We start from the raw sequence: 16,527 nt of genomic DNA on the forward strand, positions 1-16,527 counted from the left end.
ACAGGCATGAAATCATTAACTTCAATGGGAGTGGGGTCATTATAAGTACAGCTAATTGATGATGATAATTTTACTAATATCTGTTCTTTTTTCAGTTACTGGAAAGAAGTAGCCTGTTGTATTTAAAATAGAAAATCTCAGTTGTCAGAACACTGAAGCTATTAATGAATTTATGTTAGCTTATTGTTGTTGCTATTGTTGTTATTATTCAGTGTCATAAATTTATTCTTGTCCACAATGTTTTTCATGATCCTGTGAAATGCATTTTAGAATGAAAAATGTCATTTAGGTTTTAATGTAATCAATCCGAAAGGATTTCATATCTATTAGCTCTGCATTTCTGTGATTTTAGGCAGTCCAGTTTCAGTCAATATTAGAGAGAGAGCAGCTGGGAAATGTAAACAGCGTATTAGAAAAAAAAAAAAAAAGTCATGAGAAAACCTGGCATTGAAAACATACATAGGATTATTTCTTCATTAGTTGTGAAAAATAACATCATTATGCACAAAACCTCCTGGAAAGGAATGTTTGTTTCCTTGTTTGGCTAGGAAGGTTTTTAGAAATATCTATTTGAACACCCTATTTGTAATAATAACAGCTCCTGATGAAAAACACATACACTGGATAATGCAGGTGAGGATACAGATACTTTCAGAACAATTATGTCTGTTTTAAATGGATAGGAGTGTAAATATCCATACTAGAAAGACAGGTTGCTTTTGCATGTTTCAGATTTTGTTGTCTTTGTGCAATAGCTTCATAAAAACATGATGTTATATGGGTTTTTTTAAAACATGGTGTTATATGGGGTTTTTTTAAAAAAATTAAATATTTTTGTCTGTAAGTACTTTAAAAGGGCAATAAGTTCACTGACTTAAAATGACCCCAAGAATTCCTTGATGTTCACTGATGTACATCAAGACTAAATTCACTAATGTTAGACACTGTGGGCCAGCATTGCATTCCTTTAAACAGAGATAAAGAGGCAAATACCAAATTTTTAAAATTTAATTTCCACCTGCTAGGTTTTTTTCCCTCTGTTCTGAGCAATTCAATAGTTTATTAATGGGCTCAGAGTAGAAAACAACTCTAAGAATTCCCTGGAGTCCTGTGGAAATTCAAGCCATTAACACAGATCATGCAAGGAAAACCAATGAGGCATCTTAACATGCACACATTTATTTAGTGCTAAACTTCTTGTTTCCAGCTTTGTAAATACTGGACCTTCAAACTAGAAAATTCTGTTGTCAAGGTACTGATTTAACAGCCTAGGAAAATATCACAAGTATAGAAAATCACAGAAAAAGCAGATATGGACTGTCAATACCTACAACTAATACCTGAAGGGAAGAAAGAATAAAATAAGTTGAAAATGAGTTTCTCTATTGCCTATGGGCTCCTTCAGTCCCCATTTCAGGTGCTTGTTTTCTGCTCAGCTTGCAATTGCAGTTAGCATGGATCTAGTTTATAATTCTCATTAGTTGTCGCTCATTAAATTTCCCAAAATTTCAGTATTTTTACATGTGTATAAACCTCTAGATGTATAAATTTAAATAAAATTTACATAGTTGCATAGTTAAACAGAGCACACAGCCTCAGTGACTGCATCTCTGGCTGAGGTCAGGAGGTTTGGCTCTTCACACCCACATTAGGAGAGCTCACAGTGGCACTGAGTGATGATTTGGTATCACAGGAAATTCAGGACTGTGTCCAAATCGTTTACACTTGAGCAAAACAAATGCCTGCTCTTCCTTAGTTTCATTTTAAATGTTTCTTTTTTTTTGGAGAAATGGGAATTATGAGCATTGTTTTCACTCAGAGATTCCAAGAGTTCATTCTTTTCTAATTGATAATTTATGAAAGTAAAAGGAAATCAGCATCTTATGTAGGTTTTGCGTTTTTTGCATGAACAATTCTGAATCTCTCTGGAAGAATCAATGAGCATCTAAGCTTCTCCTTTTTAGCTTCTCTTCCCTGTTTAAATATTAATAGACAAGAGGCTGACCTTCACTCCTGCTGCTGAGTCATGGAAGCTGCAAAGTGGAATCAATGCATCTTTGTGCTAATGATTAACTGATCACAGATTGGAAAGTTGACGGCTCAATTTTCACACTGCCAGATGCTTAATTTAATATTTTCAGCGTCAAAATTATTTCAGTTAGAACCTCAATGTAGTAAGCAATTTTAAGCATTTCTAAAGCAGCTGTTTAAAAATGTTGTTGAAATGGAAACTAAAATTCCAGCTCTACAAACACCATTAGTCCAGTCCAGCAACACTTGAGCACTTCTGCTGACGTCAGTGAGGCTACTCTGGCTCAAAGCTCAGCACGTGTAAGGGTTTCTCCTGAATGAGGTATTTTTGTAAGAACTGCTATTATTATTATTATTATTATTACTACTACTGCAGAGAGCTAACTAGCCCTGTCTTTCTCTTCTTTCCTCCACAGAGATATGGATATGGTGGATGGGTACAGCTGGATCATCACTGCAAGGTTTGAGCTCTGGTTCTCAGAGCTGATCTTGTGTCATCGTCAGGAATAGAAACTCACAGGAGATATATTAGAGAAGCAAAATGGCAATAAGATTGGCTCTGGTTTTGATACAGATTTCTCTAGAAGTCTATTTCCTATGAAGTAGTATCAGGCCAAGCCCTAAAAGACCTCAGCAGAACCTTTTGCCTGGAAGATGAAACTCACACCCTCCTGTATGAACCAGCATCCATTCTTCTTTATCATCTCACTTTAACATTTGGAATGAATGGATAGCTGGGATGGGAAAGTCTTTCCAACAAGAAAGGCCAGGCTAAAGCAGATTACATACAGATTTGGGTTGAGTTAGATGCAGTCATCTGTGTGACAAGCAAACCCAAAAGGAAATGATATTTTAATAAACAAGAACAAGCCACCTGTGAAACCAAAGCATGGATGGCACAGATTTTGGAATATGGCAGCTGCAGGAAGGATAACACGATGTTATATGGGTTTGGGGGGACTGGACACAATTCTGGTGATTTTGTTACAGGTCTAAAATTCTGTGCTAAAAATAATTTGCAGAGGAACTTTGTGACAAGTCAATAATGGCCTTACACACTCCTCCAAGAATTCCATCCGGCCTACTTCTGTCTGGAAATTCTGCATGACAAAATGTGCATGGCAAAATAAAATCCTGTTCAGACAGGTGGAGCTGGGGATGGTAACTCCTAAGATTTAAAAAAAACCCAAAGGCCTCCCATATCATTCTCTGAAGAAGCACCAGGGTCAAACTGGAAGAAAATAATTACATGCATATTTTAAAAGTGCATTTTGGGATGTTACTGAGTGGTTTAGTGAGAAGAGAATTTTAAATGTAGTTTGCTGAACCAAATCAGCCTGCAGGACTTAATTTTTAAATCTCTCCCTCTTAATTTCCATATACATTAATCAAAACAAATATTAGGTAGTTTTTAGGATGGGACAGAGTAGAGAAGTATAGAATAGAATGGAACAGTAAAGTCCATGTGATGTATTCATGATGAAGTGCTTGGTTCTACTGTACCTTTTTCTCACACCCCAAGTATTTTTTTGTTTATTGGACAACCTGTATCAACGCTCTAAACTTTTCTTAATGTATTTGAGTGTATGGCTACAATAAACCTCTCCATCAGGTTGGAAAACCAGTTTTACAAGAACCTGAAGTATTTCACCAGGGGACCAGGACCCTGTAGTTGTAATATTTCACGTAATTTTCACAACCCATGATACAGCTAACAAGTAACTTGACAGGTTGCCAAGGCAGCACACTTAGATTTGTTGAGGATGGCTTTAAAATATTCATTAGGACAGTACATTTGTGAATGATGTATGAAGGTAGTAACAAATTCAAGGTTAAGAACAGTTTGAACTCTCAGAAGAGGGGGACAGAACCCCCCCTGGCTGGGCACACTGGTAATAATATTCTGATTTAACAGTTTCTTTTCTTCAGAAAAATTAACAGGATCCTAAATAAGACCAATTTTGTGAGGAAAAATAAAGTGCCCTTTGGAGAGAGAGAGAGAGAAATCCCTTTCTTGAAGGGCCCAAAGACTGCCTTGCCTTCAGCTCCTGTTTACTGGGAAGGTGAAGGAGGGGCTGCTGGGTTTTCTTGTGTGGCTTTCAGTTTTCCCCTGCAGATGGAGTGGGTTCTCTGCCCAGTGCCTCTGCTGCACAGCTGCACTGAGCCAGCCCACATGCACAGCACCAGGGATCCTCTGACTTCCCATTTACCCCTGCAGCAGATTAAAACAACCAAGAAATACTCAGGGCCAGCAGGTGTTGGTGAATTTTGTCTCATCCATTTGTGCCAGCAGAAATCCTGATGTGTCTGTAGCAGCTGGTGGGCACCCCTAACTGTAACAATTTCCTTAATGTGGTGACACTGCCTCTCTTTAAACAATTCACAAATCAACCAAATAGGACATTTCAAAAGTTTCCAGGCTGATAAAGGAACAAATTCCATGACTCTGATAATATTTTGAACTTCCTAAGTCCGGAAATTGGTGGCATATGAGAAAGTTTTACACTGATTCAGGTCATAGGTTTATACCGTGTATAAGTTTTGTTTGGGACTTTTCTTTCCCAAATTCTTCAATTTATTTTTTTCTTACCAAGGAGAAAACATAATCTGAAGACAACACAATAGGTCTCCTTTTGTCTGAGTATCACTGGTGATAAGAAATCACTGGACTGAAATTAACTGTGTTACACAATTATTTCTGTGGTTACTGGAATCATTGTGATGCTATTGAACACACACATACCCAAAGGGAAAATTTAGCACAGATTTAATTAGAGCATTGTTTTGAGGTCAAAATTTGCTTTGAGGATAAACTTGGATTAAGGTACCTGATATCTCTTCCAAATAAATATACAGTGATGTACATTGCAAGAGGAAGGGGATGTTTTTTATAATTCTGAAGAATTAAATCAGAACTATGAATGACTGTTTTATTCATATCTATTTTTAAAATAGTTTCTGTTTAAAAATACCTACTGAATAGAAATAAAAGATCAAAATTTTGCCACTGAATATCTGTAAGGAGCCCAACATATCAAGAGACTATAAATTAGCAGGTACTACTTTGTCACATTTATAATATATGAAAATGTCATTTCACAGGGACAGGCAAAGATGATGAAGGATGGAAAGGTTTTTAGAGTTATCCAAGAGAACTGCTGGGACCCAGAAGTAAGGATTAAAGAGATGGACCAGTCAGGTACCTCCACAAATCATTGTGTTTCATTTAGAATAACAACTTCTCTGTCAGCCCATCTGAAAGTGCTCAACAACAATATCAAAAAAAAGGTTTAACATACTAAGTCCTGGGTTTTAATCTGTTGAAAGTTATTGGAAACTGATATGCTTTCCACTCAGAAGTATATATGATTTATATTGTGCCCATAACTTTCCTCATTCTCAGTAGCAATTTATTCCCCACTAGAATTTATTAATTTTTGAGGGATTTAAGACACTAAATTGACAAAAGTAAGGATGACTGACCCGGACTTCAAATGGCATCATACATTCCAGTTAAAATATGATTCACAAAGGAGGAGGAAGCCCCTTTCATTTTTGTTCCAAATATTAAAAATATTCTTTTTACACACAGGATTTCTTCTATGTCTGTTTCCTTTTCTAATACTTTTTTTATGTTTATCCATGTTTCAGCCTCATTTTGTGTTTTTGCTGTAGGACTCTGAGCCTAGAGAACTGGTACAATTACTTTGTCAGAAAAGGGTTTTCCTCATTTAGAAATTTAACCAGATGCCAAATTTGCAAATTTATTTTCCATCACATTACATGCAAGCCACTAAATAAGATTGGTAAGATGGGAGACTGAGGATGAAGGAAGGAATTTCTAGGCTGATCAATTATTTTTGCTAGTTCTTATTAACACTGTAATTCCAAATTACTCTTCTAAGAGAAATATTATGTTACTAAAGATTATTTTTTAGATTATATTACTTAGATTGAGGCCTGAATAGTTTCTACATAGTTTCCCAGTAGACACAACTCGAATATCTTCAACTTTTCATAAGGAACTAACACCTGGATTGCTTAAAAGAGTGGATATTGTACAAGTAGCATCTTTATGATTATTGCTTCCTCCTCTCAGGCCTTATCACTCTGGACAAGCACATGAAAGAGGTTGTGGGAAATGGGGAATTGGTCTCTTCTCCAAGATGACAAATAATAAACAGGAAGAAATGGCCTGAAATTGCACCAGGGGAGGTTTAGATTGGATATTAGCAAAAATTTCTTCACTAGAAATGTTGTCAAGCCCTAGAAGAGCCCTGGTGTAGTCCCCATCCCTGGAGGGATTTAAAGGATGTGCAGATGTGGTGCCTGGGGACACAGTTCAGTGGTGGGCTTGGCAGAACTGGATTCATGCTTGGAATCAATGATCTTAGAGGTCTTTTCCAACCTAAATCATTCTGTGATTCTGTGTTTGGAGATAGTCTGGGTTATTCTTAGGGAGGTTTAATGCAATACATAACATAAGCTAGCTTGGGAACCCACCAGGTAGTGGGAAATTTATGCAAAAACAATTTAGACAATTTTCATCTACTTCATTTTCACCCTGGAAAAGCAGAATTTGAAACTCCAACCGTTAGGCATTTAATGGGAATTCCAGAAAGCCTTTGCAGGCTCTGAAATATGCTGCCTTGTCACAGCATCATGGAATCATGGCCTGACTAGGCTGTAATGTTTCTCTGAGTTGGCTCAGGGATTTTGGGGATTACTAAATCACTCAACTACACAGTGGATCATAAATAGCCTTTGGGCATCTTTCTCTTTCAGATATTTCCCTCAGCACTAATGGCAAGTTTCTACAAAGCAGTTCTGCCCCATATGTTTGTTGTAGACAAAGGGAAAACACAGGAGGATTTTTTTTTCAAGTTTTTGCAGCAGTTCTCCAGAAAAGAAAATGTATCATGAAAGCAGCATCACAATATTTCTTCATTAACTGAGCAGTGCTTTCTTGGTTAAAAAAAAATCTAAACCTGTATGTTACAGCACCATCTGGTGACTTGTCCCCTAAAAATGTCCCTTTTTATTACAGCACTCCAGACATACAGGTATCAGGCAATTAATTATGTGGGGAGGAAAAAAAGGCCTTGGTGTTTTTCATTGCTTCATCCTTACTGCTCAGCTAATGATATGGACCACATTTATTTCTTTTTGGTTTAGAAAGCTGTAGCAACTTAGTTCAGACTGCTTTCTCTTATACAGGCTGAGATAGATTATACCCAAAATTTAACTTCCAAACGTGGCATAATTTTGGGGCAAAGATGCAAGAAGTGTCCCAGCTGAACAAAACTAGAATCAGTCACTGAAAGTTATTTTTAACTCAGAGAGATAACTTGGTTAAAAGGCTTTGTTTGTGCAATCTTGCCAGTAATAAGAAATGGTCTCCAGTGGAGCAAAGAGACTCAATTAGTTCCCCCAATCATATGTCCTAGGTCTAATTGATGTACATATTTCTATCTTGATCCACTCAATAAAGCAAGCTATCCATGTAACTCAATAAAACAAGCTGTAAAAGTAATTACCATCACAGTTCTGTGACACAAATCATCACAATTTTGTTTGAGATAATAGATCAGTTCATCCTAACTGCCTTTCCTTGTTATTTTCTCCTTTGTAAAACCCTCTGAAGAGGGTAAAAAAGTAGAGGCTTTTCTGTGCTCATTCTTTTTCCTAAAGCTAATGTCTAGCAACAGTCAGCTTGGAAATGTACCTTTAAGGTTTATGTTAAATTTGCTCAGAAGTGTAAAAATTGATTGAAAGCAGATACAATGGTTTTTGTGGAAAACATGGAGAATGTTCTCAACAGACTAATCAAGTGCCCATATTGGTGGACGATCTAACTTGGATAATTCAGTATTTATGTAATTTTGCAGACCTAATCCTTACCCCTAAACCATTGCTGCTGCACATAATATTATTCAGATCTTGTAGCAATCTGAGTCAGCTTCTTCTCTTGTTTCCTACTTAAACTTCTCAGGAGGAGGATAAATCATTCTAATCATTCAAATATTTTGGCAAGTCATTTAGAGGTCTCCTAGAGTTCATTCTCCTGGAGGTTTTTTCTGCCATTTTTTGTTCTAGCAGTTTTACAACTAACAACCAAGTTAAATTTTTTAAAGCATGACAAGATATGTGCAAAAATATTATAAACAAACCTAAAAAACCACCAAAATGAAACAGTTTTGCATGTAACTATTTTGTGATGTCCTAATTACTCTTTATTGTTTATTTTGTTTGTCTGCCAGGTTTGTTGTTTTCATTCCTGTAACCTGTCATACAAAATATAATAGAGATTTGTGTTTGAGTAGAAACAAAACAACATGGACTTAATTCTTTTTCTTTTTAACATCAAAGTTATTTCTGAAAACAAACAGATTTTTTTATATTTACAACCTCAGCAGTCCAGACACAAGATGAATGAAACCTAACACAATTTAGCTTTGGGAACACTTAGGAAAACATTGTTTAACAACCATTGGTTACATAATGTTATTTATCTTTGGGCTAATTCATTTATTTGTTTAATATTTATGACAAATTCACCCAAAAGTAAACTTGAGTTAATGTTTTCAGTTGGTTTAATGTCAGTTTCATTCATGTGAGAGTAATACTAAATTGCTATTTTAATTGTTTGTACATGTGCATACTAAATCCTTCTAAAATCAAAAACCCTAATTTCCCAAATTAGCTAGCATGAAAATGGTAGTGTTTGTTCTTTCTACTTAGCAAAAATATCCAAATCCTAATAAACTGATACACTATGAGTTTTATTGCCATGATCCTTAATTTTAAAAAAATCATTTCTCTATGTCACTGTTAAATCAGCTTTTCTTATCAGTAAAGCTTTTACATTCTGCCTCTCAAACCAAAGTACTTTCTTATTTATAGCATTTTCTCAAAAACAAAAAAGGAAGCATTAATATTTGCTTTTTCTTACTCAGGAGTCACCATCCAAGTCCTGTCCACAGTCCCTGTGATGTTCAGCTACTGGGTAAGTTCCAACTAAGATATTTCATAATTCATATGTAGCAACATTTTTAAAATACAAAAGCATCTTCCTACAAATTGAAGTAGTCACTAGAACTGTTCTGCTGTGAAAATGAAAAGGCAAAAAAGGAGTGCAGGTATGAGAAGGTGTCTGCAGGATGTCCTGGCAAAGCTCCACACCCAGGGAGAAAAGATAAAACAACTGAATTCCTTATGGGGGCAGCTGGAAATGGAGAGAAAAAATACATCCAACATGAACCCATGGTTAGCAGGCAGACATGTATATACACATTCCATGAAAGGTAGACATCAATCAGTACTTTCTCAAGGAAAAAAAAAAGACATAAAGGATGCAATTGTGGCCTTGTCCCACTTTCTTTTAAATGTGGCATGGGACTCATTAACCTAAAATGTTTTGAATCTCAAAATTCAGGAGGAAATTTAAGTTCCTACATTCCCCACATGGTGATCTTGAATGCTTCAAAGAAATAAGACAGGCTGAGGAGATAAATCACAGCAAAATGCTGTTCTAAATACGTTTTGGATGTGACTATTTAGCACAGGTCAAGATGCCTATATGTAAATGTATTTGTGCATTTAGTATTACTGTGATAAGCCCATTGATTTTTATCATTTCTATTTAGTAACTTCTCTTCAAAATTTTATTCTGGTATCTAAGGGAATGTTTTCCATTAAATATGTATTGGGAGAAAAAATCTAGAGTTTGATTGCATGGATATTGCACTTCCATATTAGAATTATGGATGTTATCTCCTTCTAAATGTTAGAGAAGTTTGCTCAAGCTTCCTCTGTAGAGGAAGCATCTCCCAGCATCTCCCATTTCTTATTTTTATTTCTTCAGCTCCAGTAATAGGAGAGTAAATATTCATTGCTATGTATAAAAATTATATACTGAGGTTTTTGCATGGGGATAAACAAAACCAGGGGACTGCTTTACACAAAAGACCAGGTACTTAAGTACATCAGCAACCTGGGTTTTATTGCACTCATCCTGAGCAGTAAAGGCAACAGCAGTTGATAAAATATTCAAGAGAAAAAGCAGAACTGTACCCAGAGGTTTTAAAGCAAGGCAGAATTTAGCTCTATTTTCCACCTATTCAGAACTGTAAAGCAAATTTGGGTTCAAACCCTACCAGTTGCTTGCAATGACATTTATCCAATAACTTCCAAAGGTGATAACATTTGAGAACTATATTTAAATGTACTCTTCTGCTTCATATCTTACCAGGCCAAACCTCAGGATACTTTAGATCTCGCCCAGATGTTAAACAATGACTTAGCTGCCACAGTAAAGAAGTACCCCAAGAGGTTTATTGGGCTAGGCACGTTACCTCTGCAGGCTCCAGAGCTGGCTGTGAGGGAAATGCAGCGCTGTGTGAATGAACTTGGGTTTCCTGGAGTGCAGATTGGATCTCATGTCAATGACTGGGACCTGAATGCCCCTGAGCTCTATGATGTTTATGCTGTGAGTAGCTCTTGCTTTCCTTCTTTGGGGGAATTCTGTGATATGGAAATCTGTCTAAAAATATTTTGGAGGATTGAGTCATCATTTGAGCCTTCTAATCTGCTTAGTGATCAGAGAGACTCAGCTTTAGTTGTAAATGATAATTCTTTATAGAATATAATGGCAATGATACCACATATTCTGAAATATATTTTATAAGAATGAATAACAAATTTTGTTTTATTATACTAGGTCTCACTGTAGATCTGCCTTCTTGATTTGTGAGGATAAGTGCAATATTATATAAAGTCCTTCTGCATTGTTTGCATTTGAGTTCAAGTTACGGTTTCCAATCCTATTGAAATAACTGATAAACTCCTCTGAGATTATCAGAGATACCTATAGCACCAAAGTACCACACAGAACTATGTAAACAGGAGCAAAATTCCCAAACTGAATGTATTGATTATCAAATGAATTAATAGATAGCATTTCTTAAATAGCCTGAGATCCAGATGAGGTGGTCATTTGTCTAAATTAGGGGTTTAATCAATGTCCATTCTGAATCTGTTTCTCAAGTTATTAGAGCTGTCAGCCTGGAATTGATTCACAGAGGTTCTTTTGTAGGATGCTCAATTTATTCAGAAACTCTGTTGGCACAGAACCTGAACTGCTTGTTTGTATGGCCATATACAGTCAGATATCAACATCTGCTCTTGGAAATGGCCACATTTATGGAATCACAGCATGGCTGAGGTTGGGAGAGGCCTCTGGGGGCCACCTGGACCAACCCCCTGCTCAAGCAGGGCCACCTACAGCCAGATCCCAGGACCATGCCCAGGTGGCTTTTAAAAATCTCCAAGCATGGAAACTCCACAATCCCTCAGGGCAACCTGAAATTTCCCGATTGCCCCTCCTAGGGGACAAACAGTCCCAGTTCTCTCAGCATTTCCTCACAGGAGAGATGCTCAGTCCCTCCATCATCTTGGTGCTCTCTCCAGTAACTCCATGTCTCTGCTACTGAGATCCCTCTCTTCTTCTGGGATCTCTCTCTTAAACTGTACATCCTTCAGCTTATGTTTCACACATGTAGGAAGTAACCCCTTTCATTTTTAGAAACATCTCTGGATAATACAGATTATGAAATTAAGCCATATTGGATAATGAACTTTGCCAAACTACCAGGCCAGTTATTTAATTGCTATTTTTAGTTTACAAATGTAGATGGCAATTATTCTCCACAATCCAAAAGTTGCAGCTTTTATTTATGCATGTATGGGTAAATAAACCCAAATTTTTCAAATGTGTGACAATCTCCTTAGCAACAAGAGCATGTCCAGAAATACATCTGACAAAACGAAGCTGTTAAATCCTGGTTAAGCATATGAATGACTCTGATGACTGTGTATTTAAATTTAAGCACACAGTTAAATTACAGTCAGAGTCAGCATCCAACACTAGTCTTCTGTTTGCCTTTCCAAAGATGTCAGTAGTTTTGGAAGAATTACTGTACTTGGGTAGAGATGTATTATTGATCAGAATACAGCCAGATTTTGAACTCTTAGGAAGAATTAGGAATAATTTAACATTTTTTTAAGCTAGGTATAGGGGACAAATGTAGTGCAACTCAATGAAAATTTCTGAATGCAGCTGGAACAATTCTGCAAAACCATCTCAAATGATTCTGTTAGACAATGTGGGAATTCATTCTCATATGTGTAATGAAACCAAAGGAATGTTTGCTTGAACTGATTTTATATTACAGGATGGCTGAAAAACATAGCTGGAAAAGCATTTTTGTACTGCATTATTCTGAGAAACACTTGGTTCACTAAAGAGATGTCATCATCTATGCTTCCATCCTGTAGTCACAGGAAGAGTGTGAAACTGAGTGAGGACTTCAGAGTATGGCCCAGAGGAGTAAATACAGCCAACTATTGCTTGTAGTTCTTACTTGTGGGCCTATTTTCATTACTAGTACTACTGCTCAGTACTACTGCAGGTCATTGAAAAGGATGACTAAGATCTAAGATGCGTTTTGCTATGATTAATCAAGATTCAGACTTTTTCTTTTTGCTGCAGGCTGCTGAGAAATTAAATTGCTGTCTCTTTGTGCATCCCTGGGACATGCAGATAGATGGGAGGATGTCCAAATATTGGTTTCCCTGGCTAATAGGTAAGTGTATATTTACTTTGCTTAACCTACATTTATGAACTGGATTATGTCCAGGAGATTGCTGCCAAGTCAAGTACAAGTACAGAGAAAATTACATCATTTTTCTGTCAAAGTTTCTTTTTTTTAAAATCTAGTATTATGATTAAGTCTGTTGTATAAACTCAGCAGTCATTTGTTTCTAACCTTATTTGCTTTTCTTTTAAATACTTAGAATTAAAATTATTCAGACTAGCAACAGAATATAGTCATCTCTTTTGCCCTAAATACAAAGAGCAGATAACAAGGAAGAAGTGAATCATCTCAGAAATTAGCTCCTCAAAAATAACAGGAGTAAATGAAGGAGTAAGCAAAACCAAACATTTTTTTCTATAATTTCTTGAGTTATTTCTTAGAAACATGTTGATCAGAGAGGAAATAAATCTAACTTTACATCTGCTGTAGTTGAAACAACATGTACTTTGAAAGCTCTCAGTAGGTGTGGGATATTATCTAGTTTCCATTTTTTCCCTGTTTGATAGGTAAATCATAACACTGAATAACAGGAGCAGGGTTATTCTGCTACCCAGAAATGTTTAGACCTGATTCTACTCTCATGCATTTTGTTTTGTGTTGGGTTTGGTTTTTTTTTTGCATGGTTTCGCACTGCCACCAGTTCTGGAAAACATACACAACATATATATTTAATACACATTTTGCTTGGAAAGTCTTGCTGTCCAATCACCAATGCATTATCTTGAAAAAATATCAGTTAGTCTTAATCAGATCAGACACGAAAATGCAGATTTAAGGAGAAAATAAAATTATTGCATTTACTTAACAAAATGAAAATAGAATATTTTCTTACTAAGCCTAATAATGCTTTGCATCTGAGCGTATGGTAAAACATTAATAAAAATAACCTTTCCAGATGCATAGCTGTTGTTTCCCCCATAAATATGGGGAACTCAGTTCCTGATTTCAAGCTGCATATCCGAAGCTGGGTGTTTAAAATGGCATGATACTCTAAATATGTTGGGTGTGATCGGAAGCTGAGGCCTGCTGTAGGAACCTAAATTCCCATTCTCTTCCTAAGCAGGCATCCAACTCAGCCAGGAGCAAAGAGGTCAGTTCTAAACTGTAGGATCTGGCATCATGTGGTAACCAAACCCCAAATCTGTGCTGGAATATCCATTAACATACCTGCTCCACTTTCCACACAAAAGAAACCCACAGGCAGAGGGGAGAAGACACCCTGGCTTATTCCAGACTTGTCTTTGAGCAAGGATAATGGGAATCAGGCCTGTACAGGGTATTTCAGGACATACCCAACCTGTCTATATACCCATCTGTCCCACTGGTATGGAGTAAAAGCTGGAACACCTCCACTTCCAGGCCTGTGTCTTCATGTCAGTTAATTAGAGTTCAACTCTGTGTCCCTCCAGTGGAAATAATCCATGACCTGTGCTAGCTGTCCTGCAACTATTACTTTTTCAGTTGGCTCAAGGCTAATGGAAAAAAATTAAAACAACATTTAAAAATCAAATAGGAAGTTTAAAAAGTAAAGCTCTTACACAATTAAGATGTTTTTCTTCTTAGGCATGCCAACAGAAACAACCATGGCCATTTGCTCCATGATTATGGGAGGAATTTTTGAAAAATTCCCTAAGCTGAAAGTTTGCTTTGCACATGGAGGTGAGTAGTGTACCATGTGAAACTCCTGCTCTTTGGCTGAGCATGGTACAGTTGTATTTTCTGTATCTCAGCTAATGGGGTCACCACATGAAGCCTGCCACCAGCTGAGCACTGTCACCCCAAAGAAGACAGTCTGACAGATCAGCTGCTTTTATGAACACTCTCTAGCTTTTATGAACCCTCTCTAGCCTGCAGGGCTTGAACTGGTACAACAGTTAAGGGAAAACAAAAAGGAAGGGCAGGCAGCAGGTGGTTTAAGGAAAGGGACAAGGAAGCAGCAGGGGGAATTTGGGCATCACAGTAGTGAAGAAGTGAGAAAAATAGAGACAGAAGCTAATGAAGGTAAAGGAATAAAAAACCACTAGTGCAAAGCACTTTCTTTCTAATGAGCTGCCAGAAAACTAATGGATCTTTGGTGATAAGGTGCCTTTTTTCCCCTCTTAGATATTTTCAGCTTTTTAAAAGTTATTAACAATTCCTTCTTGCAGGTGGAGCTTTTCCATACACAGTGGGTCGAATCTCCCATGGCTTCAACGTGCGCCCTGATTTGTGTGCCATGGATAACAAGGTGGATCCCAGAAAATACCTTGGCTCATTTTACACAGACTCTCTTGTCCACGACCGTGGGGCACTAAGGCTGCTAACAAGTGTAGTAGGAGAGGTGAGTTTTAGTGCTTCCAGAAGTGGGTGAGTCATTCTTCAGTTAATTTTCCAGGAAATAGCAAGAGAAGAAGAGAAGAAGAAAGAAGGAAGAAGACAGTGTCACCCAGTGAAATAAATTGATGGGCTTCTGCCATGTTGATAATGCTTTTACCATATGGATTCATTGAAATGGTGGGTTTAATTCAGGAAATCATGCACTGTCAGCCTTAGTTCCATCCTTCTCTGAGCTTATTCAGGATGGGACTTCAAGCAAAGAGTGCTTCAGTCTGAAGCCTGGTTTTTCAAATGGCTTAATTTTCAAATTCTAGTGCATGCTTGAAGAAATCAAATCATATTTCCACTTGGAAAGTTAGACAGAAAAAAATCAGTAATAAAGAAAGCTTTTGTGGGTATCTCAGAGAGACAATTAAACATTGGGTTTGCAGAAGTATTTTAGATGTTTGTAAAGAAATCTTTGTAGTTTAGCAAACTGTGGTGTTTGTGAGGTCCCCAGGATGAAGTGAGAGATGAGAATCTGACTCCAAGTTCTCAGAAGGCTGATATATTATATTATATTATATTATATTATATTATATTATATTATATTATATTATATTATTATATTATTATATTATATTATATTATATTATATTATATTATATTATATTATATTATATTATATTATATGAAAGAAAGAGAAAGGATACATCAGAAAGCTTAACAAGAATGACAATGAAAGCTCATGACTGACTCCTCAGAGTCTGACACAGCTGATGGTGATTGGTCATTAATTAAAAACAATTCACATGTTTGGATAAACAATCTCCAGACCACATTCCAGAGCAGCAAAACATGGAGAAGCTGAAGCTTCCCAGCTTCCCAGGAGAAGAAATCCTGGCGAGGGATTTTCCAGAAAATATCATGGTGACAGCAAGCCGTTTAAATGAGGTACAGCATGGGACAGAAAAACCCTAAAACATTCAAATAATCCCTTCTCATTTAGTAAATGCCCAGGAAGGGATTGAAGATGGCATCCCTCATGCCAGCTTCCCGTGGATCACCACAAATCAACAAGACACCTGTCTTTGTGCCTTGATCTCTGCACCTCACAGTGTCTGCAGCCAGAGGCAGATCCCTCCCAGATGTCAAAGCAGAAGTGCAGGCTCTGACAGGGATTTTCTTCTCTCAACAGCTGCAGTCCTTTTGCCTGTACATCAGTGCCTAGACTCACATGGTGTGGGGCTGTTGCTGTCATCAGGGCCTCCTGTATGACCAAAGTTCACAAACACCACTCAGCTTACTGGGGTTTTTCTCCTACAAAAAAGAATCTGTTGATTTCCCATTTCTATTAGTCTGAGCAGGTTACTGCAATAAATCTGCTCTAGAACTGGGTACAGAAGTGACTTGCCTAGGCCAGACAGAAATAGCAATGCAGAGCTATTGCTTTCTTTACTGTGGTACTCTGAGCTCAGGTATCACACTTGAAAATCTGTGGATTTTCAGTTCATGCTGCACCTGAAGTCTGTAGCTTTGGGACTGG

General features: G+C 37.1%; 1 protein-coding gene across 6 annotated transcripts in view; it reads left to right on the plus strand.

Moving 5' to 3' along the window:
- ACMSD (aminocarboxymuconate semialdehyde decarboxylase) overlaps window positions 1-16,527 on the plus strand; it is a 39,705-nt gene that overhangs the window by 18,660 nt on the left and 4,518 nt on the right. For all 6 annotated transcript variants that reach the window (XM_071435433.1, XM_071435432.1, XM_071435435.1 and 3 more), the window contains 7 exons: window positions 2,448-2,492; window positions 5,134-5,230; window positions 8,988-9,037; window positions 10,283-10,519; window positions 12,581-12,674; window positions 14,250-14,345; window positions 14,834-15,006. In XM_071435433.1, coding sequence (XP_071291534.1) covers window positions 5,146-5,230; window positions 8,988-9,037; window positions 10,283-10,519; window positions 12,581-12,674; window positions 14,250-14,345; window positions 14,834-15,006 — 735 coding nt within the window. In that variant the 5' untranslated portion in view covers window positions 2,448-2,492; window positions 5,134-5,145. The remainder of the gene's footprint in view (window positions 1-2,447; window positions 2,493-5,133; window positions 5,231-8,987; window positions 9,038-10,282; window positions 10,520-12,580; window positions 12,675-14,249; window positions 14,346-14,833; window positions 15,007-16,527) is intronic.

Source organism: Agelaius tricolor, unplaced genomic scaffold (genome assembly GCF_023055355.1).
Source record: "Agelaius tricolor isolate 1412-34295 unplaced genomic scaffold, bAgeTri1.0.p SCAF_10, whole genome shotgun sequence".
Taxonomy (NCBI): domain Eukaryota; kingdom Metazoa; phylum Chordata; class Aves; order Passeriformes; family Icteridae; genus Agelaius; species Agelaius tricolor.